Genomic DNA, 17565 nt, shown 5'->3' on the forward strand with positions numbered 1-17565 from the left:
GCTCTTTATATATAAATATTTATTTAAAAAAATCTTGATTACAAAAGTAATACAGAAGGCAAATGACAATAAAAGATGTTATTTACACATGAATCCCAGTATGTAGATATCATTGATAATGAAACCCCGCTGAATGTTTTTAAGTGCTATTTTCAAATTTGCAAACTGGCTAAAATCATTTTTAGTCAAAATACGAGTACCATGATAAAAGGTTGAAATATTGCCAAGTTATTAAAATTGAAAGTGTTAATAAACAGAAACTGACTGTTACTCTGATGAAATCAAGTCTAGACTGACTATGTGTCTCATAGTAGGCCTTCCATGGGGGCAGTTCCAGGGATGCTCAATCTCACCCATATGGGTGATCAGTTTTCTCATCTCCTGTATGTTCAGTGCAGTTCCAATCATCACCTGAAAATAAATGCTAAATAAATAAATAAATCTTACTCCATATTGACAAGTGACATACAGATAAGAGCAGTACTTCTACTACTACAGCAAGCAAAATACTGTGCAAAGCATTAAAAGCAGAAAGACCTACCAGAAAACGAAATAGAAACAAGTATATTGTTCATCAGTGCACTAGTTTGAACCAAAATAAAAAATTACCAGGATTCTTCCCAAGTTTCACTACACACAGACAAAAATGAAGGATGTTGGCTGCTGACACCTAGCAGTAAATAAACTTCTCTTGCAAGACATGCAGATACAGCCACATATGATACAACAGAAAATATAGTATTTACTTGAAAATAAACATCAAGTGCTGTATACTTACAGATTTTCTGCAAGCTCGAGAAGCAAACATCTGTCTGACCCTGGAAGGTCTACACATGACTCCCGGACAGTCACTTAACATGAAGATCATCTCATCTATGTCTTGTGGACCAAAAGTCCAATTTTTGCTTGTTGGCAAAGATATTAATTTCACTCTCTGAGTTACAGGAGCTGAAAGATTTGCAATAATTAATAAAGAAACAGCATTACAGGACATTATTTTTTCTTGAGAGAAAAATTGAGAAACTACTTTGATGTGTTACTGTGTTCTGCATATATGACAAATTTAGTCTTTTGATGGGATGTTATTAGCTAACCAAAGCAATGACTATAGCAGACATGCTTTTGTTTTTAACATTAACCAAGAATTGTTTGCAAATTTAAAATCAGATAGATCTGATTTCTGACAAACCCTTCAATTTCAAAGAGCAAAAGATTTATGAAGGTATTTTGAGGTTATGTAACTAAAAAATAATCAAGGATTTTTGTTTGTTGGTAAAAGATTAATAATTAATAGCATTTCAGGCAAAAATTGGAGATTCTGAAGTGAAGAATAGGGAAAAATCTGTAGTGACTTCCCAAATACCGAAGTGGTAACATAAAATAATTTCACAATCCTTCCCAATAAAGCTCTGAGATGTAAAGCAAAGATAACACATGTATAAGAAAAATAAGGAGCTTGCAGTTTATGCAATTTGATCAGAAATACATAGCAAGTTAATGCTACAGCCATAAAGAAAACCAAAGAACATTATTTACCAATGCTATCTAATAGTTTAAAATTACTAGATTTACCATTTGCCTGTATCTAACCTTGCTGGGACCCACAAGTGTAATAATAAAGCAAAATGATTTTAGTGTGACACATCCAGAAAATACACATCCTGTCATAAAGCCAAATAGTGATGCCAAAGAGTCTACAGCAACTTTAAAAAAAATGGTGAGATAAATATTCTACAATGTTCTGTTAAATAGTGCAGAAACACCACAGAATGGTAAGTCTTAAGAAAAAAAAGCCTGTATACAATAATACATTATTTTCATGTTTTTGCCTAAAGGGATTCTTGCATAAGAATGGGAATGAAGCCACAGAACTTCCTTACTTCCAGTAATTCTGACACAAACTCACCATCTTCATTTATCAGAAAATCAAATCCATTTTTTCTGAATATCTCTAGGTTTTCAATCAATACTGTTTCATTTACAGCAGTTAAGTTGAGATTTTGAGGCCTGAAAGAGAGAAAAATACAGTATCGCATAAGTACATAGTAAAGACTGCTTAAGGTAGTGACAGCAACACAGGGCTCTCCGAGATAACATTTCATTTTGCTTTGTAAAAAAATCTCACTACTGAGCAGAACTCTTCGTTTCCAAGCGTTACTCAACAGAGTAAAACGAACTGGGCAGCACTCCCTGGTGCTATAGCTGTCTCCCATATCTTCACTATATGACCAGCCTTACCAAATTAACATGTAATCCTGCCATGAAATCTGTTTGACCGCTGACTTTCTACATAGCTATGATTATCTGTGGAATTTAGTTGTAACTCTATGTGAAGGTTGATTCTCTGGAACACTGAACATAAAAATAACTTTTGTTGTAAGTTTTTGAATATGTGAAATACTACGCAAGTATAATCATAGATACCTTTCAAAAACATCAAATTAAACTTATAAAATTGTTAAAATAAACAATGAAAATACTTACGCTATCAGCTTCTGACCTTGAAGCACTGTGTGTTGTTGTAACATCTCAAAGTTGTATTTCTCATCAGTAGCATGTTGGTCGATTATGAAAAGATCAGAATTCAACTTTGCTATTATAAACCCTAAATTGAACTGGCCAATGATCTCCATTTTTGCAAACATTTCTTTACTGTATATAGAAAATATAAACAGATTACAAGTCAAAACACAACAGTTACCATGTTAGTGTAAAATCTCAAAACATCTTTATCTCCCCTGACACACTTTCCATTTAAAACAAAAATAAATACAAATAAAAATGTAATTTAAGCAGGATATGAACAAGAAAAAAGAAAACGGTGATCTGGATTCTGGCACTGACTGATGATGCCATGCCTGGCACAGCACAATCCATCCTTAAAACAGGACTTGATCAGCATTCTTCCCATTATAAATACAGCCACTAGCAGTAATAAAATTAGAAACATGCAGTATGGTGATAGTCTAATTGAATAACACTGAAGGCAGCATCATGGTTTTGAAGTAAGGCAGCTGACACATTTGCTGCCTTCTTGCTATAAGAAGGCTTTGTTAATACCTTTTTCTTAAAATCAAAGTTCACAAATCATACACCGTTACTCCCCCCCAGTGACGATCTGAACAAAATTTATTTCCACAGACACATATCGCTGAATTTTAAATTCACATGAGGGAGAAATATGAGTTGTGGAATCTATTTAGTGTTATCTGTCATGGAATTTGGCATTCCTCTGAAAATTACAAATCTTAGCCAAGTCAAATCTAAGATTCGTTGCCTTTTTTTTGTTTTTTTTTCCCCACATTCTGCTTGCACTTAGCTCAAACAGCTGCAGACCTCTGTCAGACTCTTGCAAGAATGATGTTTTAATGGTGTAAGCTAGGTAAAAGATCCCCAAAATTAGAAAGTAGGTTTAAGCATCCCTTCCACCTCCCCCCACAACGCAGTTTTTATCTATTTCCTTAAATGTATTTTGTTAATTCATGAATACAACATGTTAAGAAGGTTAAAATACCTGATCTCTTTTCTTAATTCATCTTCTGCTACTTTATTTTCTCCAGGACTAATTTTTGCTCTAAATCTTCTGTAATTTTGTGTTTCTGTACTTTTCCGTTGTTGCTGCATTACCTTTCTTACCCTTTCTGCTAAAACCTTCATAGAGAACTCAAGTGGCACAGTTTTCTTTTTAACTTCCACCAGTACATCAACAGTTGGCATACAGTTTTCAGTATTCTTCACTTCAGGATGTACACCTGCCTTGAAGTCACCTGACTCACTTTTAAAACATTTTCCTCTTGGGGAAGAATTACTAGCTTCCAGAGATAAGTTACTTTGATTTTTCCAGTCATTCATGCGATTTAACTCATGTTCAGTGCCTAAGACCTGAACATCACATTCCAATGATTTCTCACTATGTCCAGCCGTTTTAGGACACTCATTTTGAAGTTGTTCTTCTGAGCTAGAGAATTCTTCTTCAGGAGGATTAATTACACTTTCACTATTGACGCAGCTCCCAGCTTCTGTTGTATTATATCCAACATCTGATTCAGAGGTGCTACAGAATCCAGAATCTGTATTGTCTTCTAATTTTCTCAAACAGCTGTTTGGAACTGACATCTTTGACTCCATCTTATGACAACTCTCAGACTCCTCACTCAAGGCAGTCTTTCGATTCTTTACAGTACTCAAAACAGTTTCAAGTGACAGTTGTCTAGGGGAGCTGTGCTGCTGTTTTGCCCTTTTAGGGCTTTGAAAATTACTCTCTGTTTGGTGGAGAGAGAATGACTCCCTTAATCTGGCAAGAGTCATTCTTTTTCCTCCACCGCTTGCATTTTCAGTCTCAGAATTGAGCAGCATTTCTTCCCGAGGCTTTTCTGACTCTTCAGGAAGTGTTTTTTTCAAGTTGCCTAATAAAACCAGAATAAAAAATATTTCAAGATCATAAGTTAACTTATAACTTAAGTTCAAACATGAAGGGAATCATGCGCTTCAGTAAAAGGAATGAAGGGAGGAGTAGAAAACTAACAAGCTCCTCAAAGGAGCCCTTAAGTTTCAGACCATGACTGAGTAGGAGCTGAAATGTATTACTATCCAATGGACAAGCAGCTATATCTTTAAAAAACTTAACATGAATGAATTTGTAGTATCTTTTTAAGCTGCAACAGCAATCAGTCCAATCAGTGCTCTTATTTATATTATCAAGAGTTTAAATGACTGAATGACAAAAGTGAATTGCTCTTCCACTTCAGGGGTCACTATAAAAGTCTGTGGGTGAGGAATTAAGGAGCTGGCACAACAGATACTTCTCGTACATGTGATTCATTGATAATTAAAGGACTTAAATCTTGCAGATTGTCGGTCCAACATGTATTTTACTAGAGATGAACCTAAAATAAATAATACTAAGTCTGCAATTGTTCCTATACATAAAAAAAAAAAGGAAATTAGATGGTTTTTTATTGAAATGGGAGAGGAAGAAAAGCTCCTGCCAACATAGAAAAGCAACCCTGAAAGATTACATAGTGACAGGAGAAATGGTGATTTCTGTGGTTAATATAAAAGAATCAAAGTACTCAGGTTTCAGTTTTTGTTTTTAAGACTTCAACCATTTTTTCAGAAGCACATTTAAATAAACAATGCTTCTGTCCAATAATCTTCACCTAGCCTTTTTAGTTAGATCATAAGCTCCCAGTAAGTATCCTGATATCCTCCATGACAGGTATAAAAAGTATTCGGTTTTTAAAAAGAACAGCCCAAATCAGATATGATGCTTCAGATGCTTCTATGGGTTAAAAAATAAATAAATAGCAAAACCAAATATAAATATATATATATATATATATTTTTTTTTTTTCTTTCTCTCTTCTTCTGGGAGGAACACAAATTTCTTCCCAGTATTTTGTGAAAACTCTTTCAGACATCAATTAATTTTGTGTTAATCTTTTCCCCATACAGGTGACTAAAAATCATACTGTATTAATAACTTTTGGTCTTCCTTTATTATATAGTATTTCAGTGCAAGCAACACATGAAAAAAATCTGCCCTGAAAGGCATGTTAATTAAAAAAAAAACCCGAAACTTTGGTAATTTCTTCTTTGGGTTTAAAATACATTTTCCAATTCTCTACCATGTATCATATGCGAAACTTTCACATTTTGTGTCCCACCTGCAATGTCCAGAAGTTTCTGATTGACGTTCATTTTGTTAAGGTCACTACCAAACATCTCCATCAGAGAAGTTTTTAAAATTGCTAATAAAAGTTTTTCCTCCTGAAGTAAAATTTGCCTTTTGTCTGGAGTAACATTGATGTCAACACATTCTAAAAAATCAAAAGAAAGACAACCATATTATAGATGGAAAAATAAGTGTTTCCTCCGCCCTTGGTTCAAAGTTCCCTGCAGTTTTGCCCTTCATTTTTATTTCACATGACTGAAAACAAAACCACAGTTAACATTCAAAGTATATCTGCAAATTAAACTTTTTCAACATTCTAGCAAACAAAGCAGAAGCTAATTCTGTGCAGTAACATGACAATCTTGTGGTTAGCTTAAATACAAGATAGCTTTTTTCTCATTCATTAAGAAGTTACTTCAGAGTCAAGTAGAGACTGTAGAGAAAAAGTAGAACCACAGCTAGATTCCATCCTCACCAAATGTAGATCAAAAAAAATCATTGCATTGCAGAAAGTTAAAGCTGGAAAAGCCCTCCAAGCTCATCTGGTCCAACCATCCCCCTACCACCAATGTCACCCACTAAATCATGTCCCTAAGCACCACATGCAACCTTTCCTTAAACACCCCCAGGGACGGTTTTCTAAATAACTATGATATTCTTTAAATAAGTATGATTCATTCCTCAATGAAGTTTTAGCCTTTACAAAAGTTACTGAAAATTATTCATAACTCACCAGAATCCACACAAATGTTAAGAACAATAAAAGGATATTGGTGTTTATTGTACAAGTGATAAACTTCATTCACAACCTTGACAACCTGCAGAGGTGGAAAATCAATTAAAACTAGTACTATTATCTTGTCTTTCAAACCAGAATGCTATTTAACCCCCCACAAAACAACAGATGTTCTAAACCTTATCTCATACAATTCAGCTTTTGTTCACATAAATGGACCCGATGAAGACAAAAACTCAAGACAGGAATTTGCAGCATCAAGCAACAAATACGTATATCAGCGACTAATCAATCAAGTGGTTTTCAGAGAATACCAAACAAGTTAGTGTTGCCGTTGTTAGAAAACACGAAAAAACAATTCACCTTTGCTGGATCACATGGACGTTGGTTGATAAAGAAAAATTGTCTGTCTGTTGCGCTCCTTCCAACACCGTGATCACAACGAGAAATGAAGCCTGTAATACTGTTGAATAAGAATATAACAGTAAGGTAAAATGGAGGAGGAAAACAAAAGAAAATTTTCTGAGTCAGAGCATATTTCAGGGAAAAGTATTTTATAAACTGCTAAAAGAAACCCTATTACACAGTATCAGCAAGTATGCGTACTTATTTTCCTCTCCTAGTTACTTATCTAACAAAGGCTTGATGTTCAACTCTAGAAAGTCATCAGACATTTGAAAAAGTTATTGACTGATTTAAAAAAAAAAAAGTGGCATTTGTCATTTTTCTGCTCTGAAAGCAGAAGAGAGGTCAATTGTGAACTGGCATTGGTCAGATATTGATGCATCTATTTGTCAACCTCACCTATAGTGAGGGGGAAAAATACACTTTAAGTAAAGGGTAATTTACTTACATAAACTGATTCACATTCATTTCATACCATTTCTCAGTAACATTACTGAAGAAATACAGGTGTAAATCATGGATACAATTCATGCATGCAACTACTCAGAGCACCTTCACTGATGACATTCAGCAGAAGATTACAGTAATATAAAACCAGATGGGTCGCAAGGAATAGCAGTTCTGCTATTCCCTCTCATCTGACTGTCAACATCTTAGTCCTGTCCTGAGTTATCTTTTTAAATCAAGTGATGTTGTTTCCTAGACTGTATACTAATACTTATTATGCTGTTCTTAGTTATTTTTAGTACTGTTAACTGCATTTTTTTTTATTTTATTTTTATATAGGATTATGCTAAAATGCCACTGGCAACACTGCTTTGTACTTCTCTAATTACCTATAAAGATTTTGTGGCATGTCAGTAGCGTTAAGTCCATATTCTTCACAAACAGCTTCATTAGGAGGTAGCTGAACAAAAGGGATGAGGCTCTGCAACTAAAAAAAAAATAAAATAAATGAATTTCTTCTATTACTATTTATTAACCTTAAACTGCATTTGATAAAAGGGTACTTCTTTTCAAGTTGACTCATTCAAATTAGCCAAAACCCAAATGTAGCCTAGCAGAAGGCAGTAACACTGCTAATGAGTGCTGAAGGTATCACTACATTTGAGGATAGATTTAGATTAGACGTTAGGAAGTTCTTTACTGTGAGGGTGGTAAGGCACTGGAACAGGCTGCCCAGAGAAGCTGTGGATGTCCCATCCCCTTTTACTGCACAAGGAGCAGTAAAATATTTCTGGACTTGGGAGAAATTTAGTTGTCCCTTTAAAATAACCGGGCCATTACAAACTCTTTGTTAGGGAAGTGTTTAAGGCCAGGTTGGATGGGGCTTTGAGCAACCTGGTCTAGTAGTAGGTGTCCCCGCCCATGGAAGGGGGTTGGAATTAAATGACCCTTAAGGTCCCTTCCAACCCAAACCGTTCTATGATATGTCTTATTTGTTTCACAGACCCTTACTTTAAAAGGCACATAGAAAAACAAAATGATTGACTTAAGTTGGAGTCTCAGCTACCTACACATTACCTAAACAAGTTTTATGTAAAACAAAAAGGCAAGAAGAGTAATAGAAGTTTCTTTTGAAAAAACAATAAAACTACTAGAAAAGACATGCTATTTGAATCACAAATTACCAAACAGATGAGGGGACACATTTTCCCAATCATACCACTATTTTTTTTCTGTCATTACAACACCTCCTACTGATTTTACGTTCACGTACTTGATATTACATAACCAGGTTATAATCGATATGTTCTACTCAGGTAACACTGCATTTTCAGCTACACTTGTTGCTGTCTGACAAGACAAAGTTACATCTTTTGTCTAATCTTTCAGGATGGCATGAACAGGCTTTGATAACTCTGCAAGGGGCACTCTGAACGGTAGAAGGGCTTAACAACCAGGATGCGGCTATCAAGCACTCAGTATTCCTGATGGTTGTAGAATATGGTTCTAGAAAGGGTGCTTTGAGTTTCTTTCCTTTTTGCTTCCTTCTAGATGCTAACAATTATTTTTATAGCTATTATTTATAAAGCATCAGAGTCCACACTTCTACAGGGGCTGACTGCAACATCCATTTAATGAGGCAGGCATTGCCTCACTTTTCTATTTCTCAGTTAAGACTGTCACATCACAACTATTTTTAGGAATTTTTTTTTAATTGCTTGCTCTTGCAACAGACTTCGATGTCCATACTGTTTTTTGAAAGCACAAATCATGGACCTTCAGAGGCCTTCTGTCAGAACAACTCATAAAACTGGCTTCAGAGATATTAAGCATTAACCTTATCTCCTAAATCATTTCTCATCCATCAAAACACAGTTCCTCTCATATTTAGAAACTTCAGGGGAACCGTAAAGGCTGCACTGTTTCCCCTTCTTCAACCTGTAGGGTGTGCTAGAAGTCAACACAAGCTCCATCCTTTTATGTTTTTTAAAGGCTTCCTGCATCCCCTCTATTTTAATGAGGCCTTAAAACTACATCTCTCCAACCACATTACGTCCCTTTTCATTAGCATGTAATACCTGTTTTTGCCCAAATACTGCTCCAATGTTTTCCTTTAAACTAGCACTTCCAGTAGTGGATACCACAGAGTTTTTTTTCCCTTGGCCGACCTGATTACTGCAATTAATCCGCACTCCTTTTGAAATAATACAGTATGCTTGCAGTATCTGGACCATTTTTGCATATTCCTATTAAAGAGAAAAGAGTTCACGCTTATACAAAACGTCTTTTTAAAACAAGATTGTATAACACTATCAATATTTGCATGCAACAGAGACTTATTGTGTCCAAAAGGGGGAGCGTCGGATTTTTTTTAATTGTTACAAGCTAAATGTATGTATGTATACATACATATATATATATGAAAAACAGATGTGTGCAAATAGTCATACTTTTTTTTTATTAATCTATGTCATATTTACAAGATTGATATTCAGTCATTTTTAAACACAGCATTCCATGGTTTTAAAACACACAAAAGTGACCGTGTTGTTGTTTCTTTTTCAACATACAGAAATTTGAGACTGCACCTCTAAAACTATTCATTGCAAATCAGAAGAGGAGAGCATATGGGCACACTGCTTATTATATGAAGATGTAAGACAGGCATGAAAGAGTCTGACAATATCAGAACTGAACATTATTCAGCAGTGAAAAAATCTGAGGTAAGACAGTCTTAAATTAATAATTTCTGATCTAACCTACCTTTTTAATGTTTCTTTGAAATTCTTTATGTCGTACTGGCAAAGTATAAAACAACTGCTGTATGTTAACAGTTGTTCCTTGTTGTCGCGGATAAGGAGTTTTCTGAGTAATTTTACCATTGTGATCAAATACCAAACGAGTCCCAACTTTTGCAGATTTATGGCAGGTAAAAATGGTAACATCACTGATGGAGGGAAGAAGGCAACAGAATTACTGACTGAGCATTATCTTTTCTTAACCATTCCTTACAACCTGATCAGGCACAGAAAACATTCATGTATTTTTAATTATAGTTATGTTTTCACCACAAGCAACTTAAAATATAACTGAAGAGTAGTATAACATTTTCCTAGCTACAACACAAACATTTTTATCCCTTTCATCCTTCTCATATAAAATGCAAAGTTAAAATCTGGTTTGGTAGGACACTACATTCATCGTACTAACACACAACAGCAGAACATTATTGTTGCAAAAAAAGCTGTGCTATTTGAAACACAGCTTCTCTTGGAGGAGTTTAAATGTAGTTTTAACGAATTGCAGTAATTGCAGCCTAGCAGGCAGCACTTAGGTATAACATCAGGGTATCAAAGACTTCTGCAAATACACAATTCCATCCTGCAGAGACTTGCATACTGAAGTAACGCTAAATTTTGTGCATAAAAGGGCCATTCAGATGCTTAGAATCTTAGAATAATTTTGGATGGAAAGAACCTCAGGATGTCATGCAACCTGCTACTCAGAATGGAGCTTACCTCAAGTAACTGCAAGTTCCCAAAGCCTCAATTTGTCAATAACGGTAAGCTGAACAGCTGGCTTCAGTCATTTTTTGAGTATAGTAACTTTCTACTAGTAAGAAGGTTAACATTAATACCTTAATGCACACAGTGAACTGAGAGCTTCACCACGAAACCCAAATGTTTCAACATGTACTAGATCAGAAAAATCTTGTATCTTTGATGTGTAATGTTTCAGAGCTGGAAAGAGATATTTAAAATATATATTTCACTTCAAAGTCACAGTGGTCTATGCAAGTAGGTTTTGCATGCGTATCAAGAAGCAAAAAAGACTTTTGTATTATTCATTATTTAGATAATACTCAATTAAATATGCAACGTTTCTTTTCTGCTATACAAGATCTCTCTAAAATCCTCAGATATACCTGTTCATTCCATACTTACACCTGAAATTCACACAGCATTACTGGCATGTGCATCACAAAATGCTTCAGAGCAGCATGCAGTAGCTGCTTCTGCCACTGTTGTACCTGCCACAGATGCTGCCATGCAAAAAAACAACTGCAGAGCCATGCTGTGTAACGGTGTACAGCAGGCAGCGATAAACCTGTGCACCGCGACCACAGCTGGGAAGGACTCACTGTACACGACCAGCACAGCACTAGTCACCAGGTAACAACCTGAGCACCTGACAGCGCTCCTGAACTTCCCCTGTCCTGAACAGCAGAAGAATGAGTTTGCTGGCTACCAGATAAACACTATGAGCACACAAAGTTACTCACTAATAACTTATGGTGAAAGAGATCCCTACTATTACAGGAAAGAGGAAAGATAGGTATTTCCGTTGCAATAGCTAGTTACATTTGTCAGACAGTATCGTGGCTGCTCTCATTCTGCATTACTTAAAAATAGCAAACGGAAAATTTGACAGTCAAGCATGTAATGTCAGTTCATGGTCTGCAAATACTCCAGTTCACAATTCATTTCTCAAAAGCAGTCACTCTCACAAAGTTTGCCTCCTTCAGCAGTGACTGATGACTCAACATGAATAAATCTACATGAACTGTTCTGGGGCATTCTCCTCTGTAATTACATCTATTCTACGTTCCACTTAAACAATCAATCAAATCAAAGACTAGTTCTGAGCTACAAAACTATAACCACAACAGCACTTACAAAGTTCATTCTAGTTTTGCCCAAGTCACTGCAAGTCACGCAAGCATTATGTAAACGTCAAGTGCTCATTAAAAATGACTAGATATAGGAAATTTGTAAAAAACAACAACAACACAACATAGTAGTAATTATACTGAAAATATATATAAATATATAAATTATGAAAGTTAAACTTACTCAAGCCTTCAAAGTTTTCTTCTTCCACTCCACCTCCATTATCTGAAACCTCTATCAGTTCTGTTCCATGATCCTTCAGTTTTATATCTACAAATTTGACAAATAAAGTCTTTTAACTCTGTATGTTTATAAGCAACATTCAGCGTTAATTCTGTAAACAACTTTACCATACAACTGATTTCCATATAGCTTTAATGACATTAAAAAGTCCTGGTATCTGTCAAAAGTCAGACAACCTAATGCAAGCCTGCCTGTACTTTCAGGTCTCTCTTTGGCCCGTACGGAAGTTTTCACCATTGTAACAGCTCTTATCCTGGCACTTCTGGAACTTGCAGCCCCGACTTAAAGGTCTGCTAGCTTGAGGTAGCAGAGCCCAACCACCACAACGATTTAGGGGCAGAGCAGGCTACAGATGAAGAAGTGCAAATTGAGCCTGCACGAGCTCAACTGGTGCCCAGGAACTCAAACGCTTTGTGTATCCGAGCTGTAGAATCGCTGCCAGCACACTTGGATGCGCGCTCCACAGCGAGGAAACAGACGTATCCCAAACCTCGGGGGGGCTCACGAAGTGCTGACAGGCACGTTACCGATGTTGGTCGCTCCAGCGTCCAGGCTGTTCTCCACCAGCTCCTTGACGGCGGTGCCGAGGTTCAGGACGACCTGCCCGGAGCAGATGCGATGCACGGACCTGCTGTCGATGGCCCTGATGGCCTTGGCGGGCTCCGGGCTGCAAAGAGAGAGAAGGGATGGGGGCCACGGGGGGCACGGGGCGGCCTGCGGGGGGAGCGGCGGGACCCGGCCGGGGCGGGGCCCAGCAGGCCGCGACCGCTGCAGGGCCCGGCACGGGGAGGGGCAGGTGGAGGCCCCCGGCATCTCCGGGCACACGGAGGCCAAAGGGGCCCGTTCCCGGGCCCGTTCCCTCACCTGGGCTCCGCCGCCGCCTCCTCCATCGCGCCCCCCCTCACCCGCCCGCCTACGCCACGGCCCCGCTCGCCTCAGGAAGCCCCGCCCCCTCCCGCCCCCGCCATTGGCCGCCGGAGCAAAGCGCCCACCAATCCTAGTCCCCTCTTTCCCCCTTCCTCGCCAGCAGTTGGCCGACAGGACTGCCCAATCGCACCCGGCGCCGTTCTCCCTGCGGCGGCTCGCTGACGGACTCGGTGGCTCCCCCCTCCCGCCAGCCAATAGGAAGAAGGCGAGAGGAACCAGCGCGGCGCCCTCCAGCCGTCATTGGGCGGCGGGCCAGTCAGTACGGAGCCCTGCCCAATGGGCGCGGCCGGTGGGCGGTGCCGCGCGGCGCGGCGCTGTGCGGTGCGGGGGCGCCATGCCGATGTACAAGGTGAAGGCGCTGCACGGGCCGCCCGGCGCGCTGCGGGCCGAGGAGCTGCCGAGCTGCATGTACCGCCTGCCCTGCCTGCACCGCCCCAGCGCCGCGCAGCCCCCCCAGGTAGGAGCGGCCCCGCCGCCGGGCTCCCCTCACGCGCGGCTCGGGCGCGGCCCCACGGGGCTTTCGCGGGCTGCGCCTCGGCTCCGGCTCTCTTTGGGTCTTTCTCTTTTTGGGGGTCGTTCTCTCTTTTTCTGGGCTTTTTTTTTTATTTATCCTTTTATTTATTTTATTATTATTTTTTTTTTCTCTGGGGCTGGTCGGGCCGGTTCTAAGCGGCCGGGCGGGGCTGAGGCCCCTCTGTGGTGCCCGTCCCTGCTCCCTCCGGCAGCCGAGTCACGGAGCCGGGGAGCGGCACGGCTGGGGAGGGACCTCGGCGACCGCCCAGCTCCCCGCCGCTAGGGACACCGCCCACCGGGTCAGGGCGCCCAGGGCCTCGCCCAGCCTGGCCGGGAACACCCTCAGGGATGGGGCAGCCGCAGCCTCTCTGGGCAGCCTGTGCCAGGGCCTCGCCACCCTCTGAGTGAAGAATTGCCTCCTAACCTCTCATCTAACTCTCCCCTCTTTTAGTTTAAAGCCATTCCCCCTCGTCCTGTCAGTATCTGATTGAGCAAAGAGTTGTTCATCTTTTATTATAAGGCCCCTGCGAGTACTGAACTGTTGCAATGAAACGCCAAACACTTCGTTAATCTGCTTGGCTCCATCCCCTCAGCTGTGTCAGGAGCACCGTGAATTCCCCAGCACCCATGGTCCAGCTCAGCCCGACAGCACCGTGTCTTTCAGAGCACACAGCTCACCAGTGGGAGCCCTGAAGAGGATTAAGCTTGGGGGGCAGATCTTAACAGGCACCCTCACTAGCATGCTTAGCATTGCAACAGCCACGAGCTAACCACCAGCCTCCTCCGAGACTGGGGTTTGTCTCGTATAATTATGTACTTGCCAAAAACCATTCGCTTAAAGAAGTGGCTCAGCATATTCTCTATGAGAATAGTGTGTAAGCTGGTGGTGTGATCCTGCTTAGATACCTTGCTTCTTATCTCTTTATCCATTAGCCTGAAAGATGAAGTCTGGTCGATAGGTCGGGCTTCTTTAATGGCTGTATTCAGGAGGCTTAGAAATTGATTATCTACATACAGGTTTTTCTTAACAGTAATGTAGGGCTATAGACTTAAAGCCTCCCACGGAAATGTATTCTTTGTCTTTTAAAGAGGTCATATTGTAAGATGGGAGACTTCTAGGCAGAAACTGAGATAACAGAAAGATGCGTTGGGATTAAGATATAACAAAGTCCATGGGTTTGGGTTTTTCATTATTTTCCTCATAAGGTTATGCTCTCTGAAACAAAGAGCAATCTCATACAAGGTACCACCCATCTGAACCTGCAGCTTTCCTTGGCTTAGCCATGGAACTGGCCATGTGAACTGACAGGAAGTGTCCTTGTTTGGCAGCCTCAACACAATCTTCATTGGTTTACTCAGCTAGGCTGAAGGAAATCCTGACAAGCAAATTTTGGCTTTTCAGTTCATCGCTGCTAACCGTAAGTGTCTGTAGTTCCATGGTTGTGGTCTGACTTTTACTAGATTTTGGTTCACTGTAGCTAACAGTTAAAAAAATACATTAAACAGATTTCACCGATGTGTTTAAAGAAGATATAACCCATCTCACCACATTCGTGCAGATTGGAGAGGCAACTAGTAGACATAGGAGCTTAATATGCCATGATGTAGGGTTATGCTTTGAATAAGGTGTTTAAAGTCTTTCAGAATCTACTGTCAAGTAAGCTGTGAACTACTTAGACGCTGAGCTGATTGAACGTTTCTGTGATTTTCTTTTTCCCCTATTATAGGAAGAGGTTGACCCATCACTTCAAGCACTTGAGTCCCGCCAGGAGGAGATTCTCAAACGCTTGTATGAGCTGAAGAGTGCCGTCGATGGTCTCTCAAAGATGATACAAACTCCTGATGCTGACTTTGATGTAACTAACGTAATTCAAACTGATGAATGTTCTACTTTGACAACAAATGGAGCAGATTTAGATCTAATGCTTGGAAAGGTAAGTTTCGTTCAGCATATACAAGGATGGGTATTTTCTTTGCCCTCAGCTCTTCAGGGGTGGCAGGGAGGCGCTAAAACTTGAAACACTTGGAACTCAATTTACAAGACATTCTTAGGAATAACCTACAACTACCAATTTATTTTGGGCATACAAATTAAAGCTGTAAGTCTTTATACGCATAAAACCACATATATTCTCATTTTGATACCAACCCAAGCTGGAATGGCTAATCTGGAAATCACAACAGTTGGTTTCTTGTTTGTTACTAACTGGAAATTTTGACTTCAGGTTGGACTAGAGTTTACCTCGATCATATTCTTAAATTGTATTACTATTGAAGGAGAAAGATGTTTAATTTTAATTAAACCTTAAGTGTGAAAACTTGAATTGTTTGAATATCTGTAGAATTTTAGACACACGTGCATGGCTTTGTACATCCTAGTGTCAAATGAAAAACCCAGTACTTCAAAGTCTTATCGGGAAAATGTCTTATCTGCTGATTATTTTGCTTTCCATTCAGGATTATGGTGCCCTGAAAGATATCGTAATCAATGCAAATCCTTCTCTACCTCCATTGTCATTATTAATACTACACAGTCTGCTTTGTGAGCACTATAAAATATTATCAGCTGTTCACACACATTCATCAGTGAAAAGCGTGCCAGAAAGCCTCTTGAAATGCTTTGGAGAGCCAACTAAGAAGCAGCCACGCCATGAGTATCAGTTGGGCTTTACTCTCATCTGGAAGGATGGTAAGAATAAGTTATCTTACAGATGAATACTTAACAATAGGTCAGAAAATGAAACCTGTTCTATAGCACAAATGTTTTGGTGTCTTTTTGCTGACACGTGATAGACACATAGTGCAGGTAACACTTTTTGCACTTCTTGCAAGTATGGACTTTAATTTTCATAGCTGTATGTAGTGATGGGAACAGAGCGGGAAAACTGAATTACTGCTATTAAAATACAAATGGTATTTAACAGGTGGTTATTTGAAAAACACCTCTATGCAAAAATCCTGTGGGTACAGTTTCTGTAAGTGATTTATTAGAATATAAATTAAGTGAAAGATTTTGCAAATTTCAGTCCAGTGTGAGCTTTTTTTTTAATTTTATGCTAAGTTGTTGCATTAGTTTAAGTATTTAGACTAAGAAAACTAAAAGTCAAAGTTAACAGTGGGCTGCCATCACAAACGAAATAAATTTTAAATTACCAGTTTATTTAGCTTCTCTACCATGCGGTAATCGCTTTTCTTCTCTTGATTTCAGTTCCAAAGCCTCAGATGAAGTTTAGCATTCAAACGATGTGCCCAATTGAAGGAGAGGGGAACATTGCTAGATTTCTCTTTTCCCTTTTTGGCCAGAAGTACAATGCAGTTACTTCAACTCTGATTGACAGCTGGGTTGATACCGCCATCTTCCAGCTAAAAGAAGGGAGCAGTAAAGAGAGAGGAGCAGTCTTACGATCTATGAATGCTGCCCTGGGCAAGACACCGTGGTTGGTGGGAAACGAACTCACTGTGGCAGACATTGTCGCATGGTGTGCACTTCAGCAGACAGGTAGTACAAATGCTGCACCAGCCAACGTGCAAAAGTGGATGAAGTCCTGTGAAAACTTGGCACCTTTCAGCTCTGTTATTAAGTTACTAAAGTAAGGCTGTACTCTTCATAATGGTATAATTTTAATCTTTTTCCACCTCATGGCTAGTGTAGTGGTTTGAGTCCTTTCTGAGATATAGTCAATTTCTACAGTTGGACAGAATTCTAAAATCAATAAAAGATTACAGCTACCTTTTGTGTGTGATCTTCCTTTTTGGTAACCAATGTGTAACAAGCATCTTTGTTTAATGAATGAGAGTTACCTGAAGTTGTCCTCTACAACTACAACCTGTTATTTTGAATTTTTAGTTATTCTTTTGCTGCAACCCAGAAGCCTCAGTACTGGTTAACTTGGAATCCTTTCTGTTGATGGAAAATTTCCCTTAGCAAAACAATTAAGGCCTTTAAAGAA

The 17565-nt window shown here is 39.3% G+C and overlaps 2 protein-coding genes across 4 annotated transcripts; one reads left to right on the top strand and one right to left on the bottom strand.

Moving 5' to 3' along the window:
• Positions 1–2: 2 nt before the first annotated feature.
• PMS2 (PMS1 homolog 2, mismatch repair system component) lies at positions 3–13150 on the bottom strand. 2 transcript variants are annotated; one of them, XM_048065554.2, is made up of 15 exons: positions 13040–13150; positions 12703–12842; positions 12116–12202; positions 10900–11002; positions 10026–10209; positions 9341–9508; positions 7652–7749; positions 6774–6873; positions 6408–6492; positions 5667–5819; positions 3515–4406; positions 2485–2652; positions 1907–2007; positions 779–948; positions 3–411 (listed from the first exon to the last, which is right to left on the bottom strand). In XM_048065554.2, exons 1-15 carry the CDS (start codon positions 13063–13065, stop codon positions 268–270), a joined length of 2619 nt encoding a protein of 872 aa, XP_047921511.1. In that variant the 5' UTR covers positions 13066–13150; the 3' UTR covers positions 3–267. The 2 variants fall into 2 exon arrangements, with proteins under 2 accessions (XP_047921511.1, XP_047921515.1); XM_048065558.2 differs by having other exon boundaries at positions 3–424.
• A 246-nt stretch (positions 13151–13396) lies between these two features.
• On the top strand, positions 13397–17345 carry AIMP2 (aminoacyl tRNA synthetase complex interacting multifunctional protein 2). Of its 2 annotated transcripts, none has more exons than XM_048064715.2 (4): positions 13397–13559; positions 15343–15549; positions 16073–16304; positions 16824–17345. In XM_048064715.2, the coding sequence occupies exons 1-4, from the start codon at positions 13437–13439 to the stop codon at positions 17207–17209; spliced, it is 948 nt and encodes a 315-aa protein (XP_047920672.1). In that variant the 5' UTR covers positions 13397–13436; the 3' UTR covers positions 17210–17345. The 2 variants fall into 2 exon arrangements, with proteins under 2 accessions (XP_047920672.1, XP_066833535.1); XM_066977434.1 differs by lacking the exon at positions 13397–13559 and adding an exon at positions 15010–15033.
• The last annotated feature ends 220 nt before the right edge of the window (positions 17346–17565 follow it).

Source organism: Anser cygnoides, chromosome 15 (genome assembly GCF_040182565.1).
Source record: "Anser cygnoides isolate HZ-2024a breed goose chromosome 15, Taihu_goose_T2T_genome, whole genome shotgun sequence".
Classification (NCBI taxonomy): Eukaryota; Metazoa; Chordata; class Aves; order Anseriformes; family Anatidae; genus Anser; species Anser cygnoides.

Bases quoted from the DNA above. Each gene is read 5' to 3' on its own strand.
- PMS2 (XM_048065554.2), bottom strand. From the start codon at position 13,065: ATGGAGGAGGCGGCGGCGGAGCCCAG. The intron at 12,203-12,702 runs GTAACGTGCCTG...TCAAATTTGTAG, and splicing joins CGCTGGAGCGACCAACATCG to ATATAAAACTGAAGGATCAT. The intron at 949-1,906 runs GTGAGTTTGTGT...CAAATCTTTCAG, and splicing joins TTTTCTGATAAATGAAGATG to CTCCTGTAACTCAGAGAGTG.
- AIMP2 (XM_048064715.2), top strand. From the start codon at position 13,437: ATGCCGATGTACAAGGTGAAGGCGCTGCACGGGCCGCCCGGCGCGCTG. The intron at 13,560-15,342 runs GTAGGAGCGGCC...CCCCTATTATAG, and splicing joins GCGCCGCGCAGCCCCCCCAG to GAAGAGGTTGACCCATCACT. The intron at 16,305-16,823 runs GTAAGAATAAGT...TCTTGATTTCAG, and splicing joins TACTCTCATCTGGAAGGATG to TTCCAAAGCCTCAGATGAAG.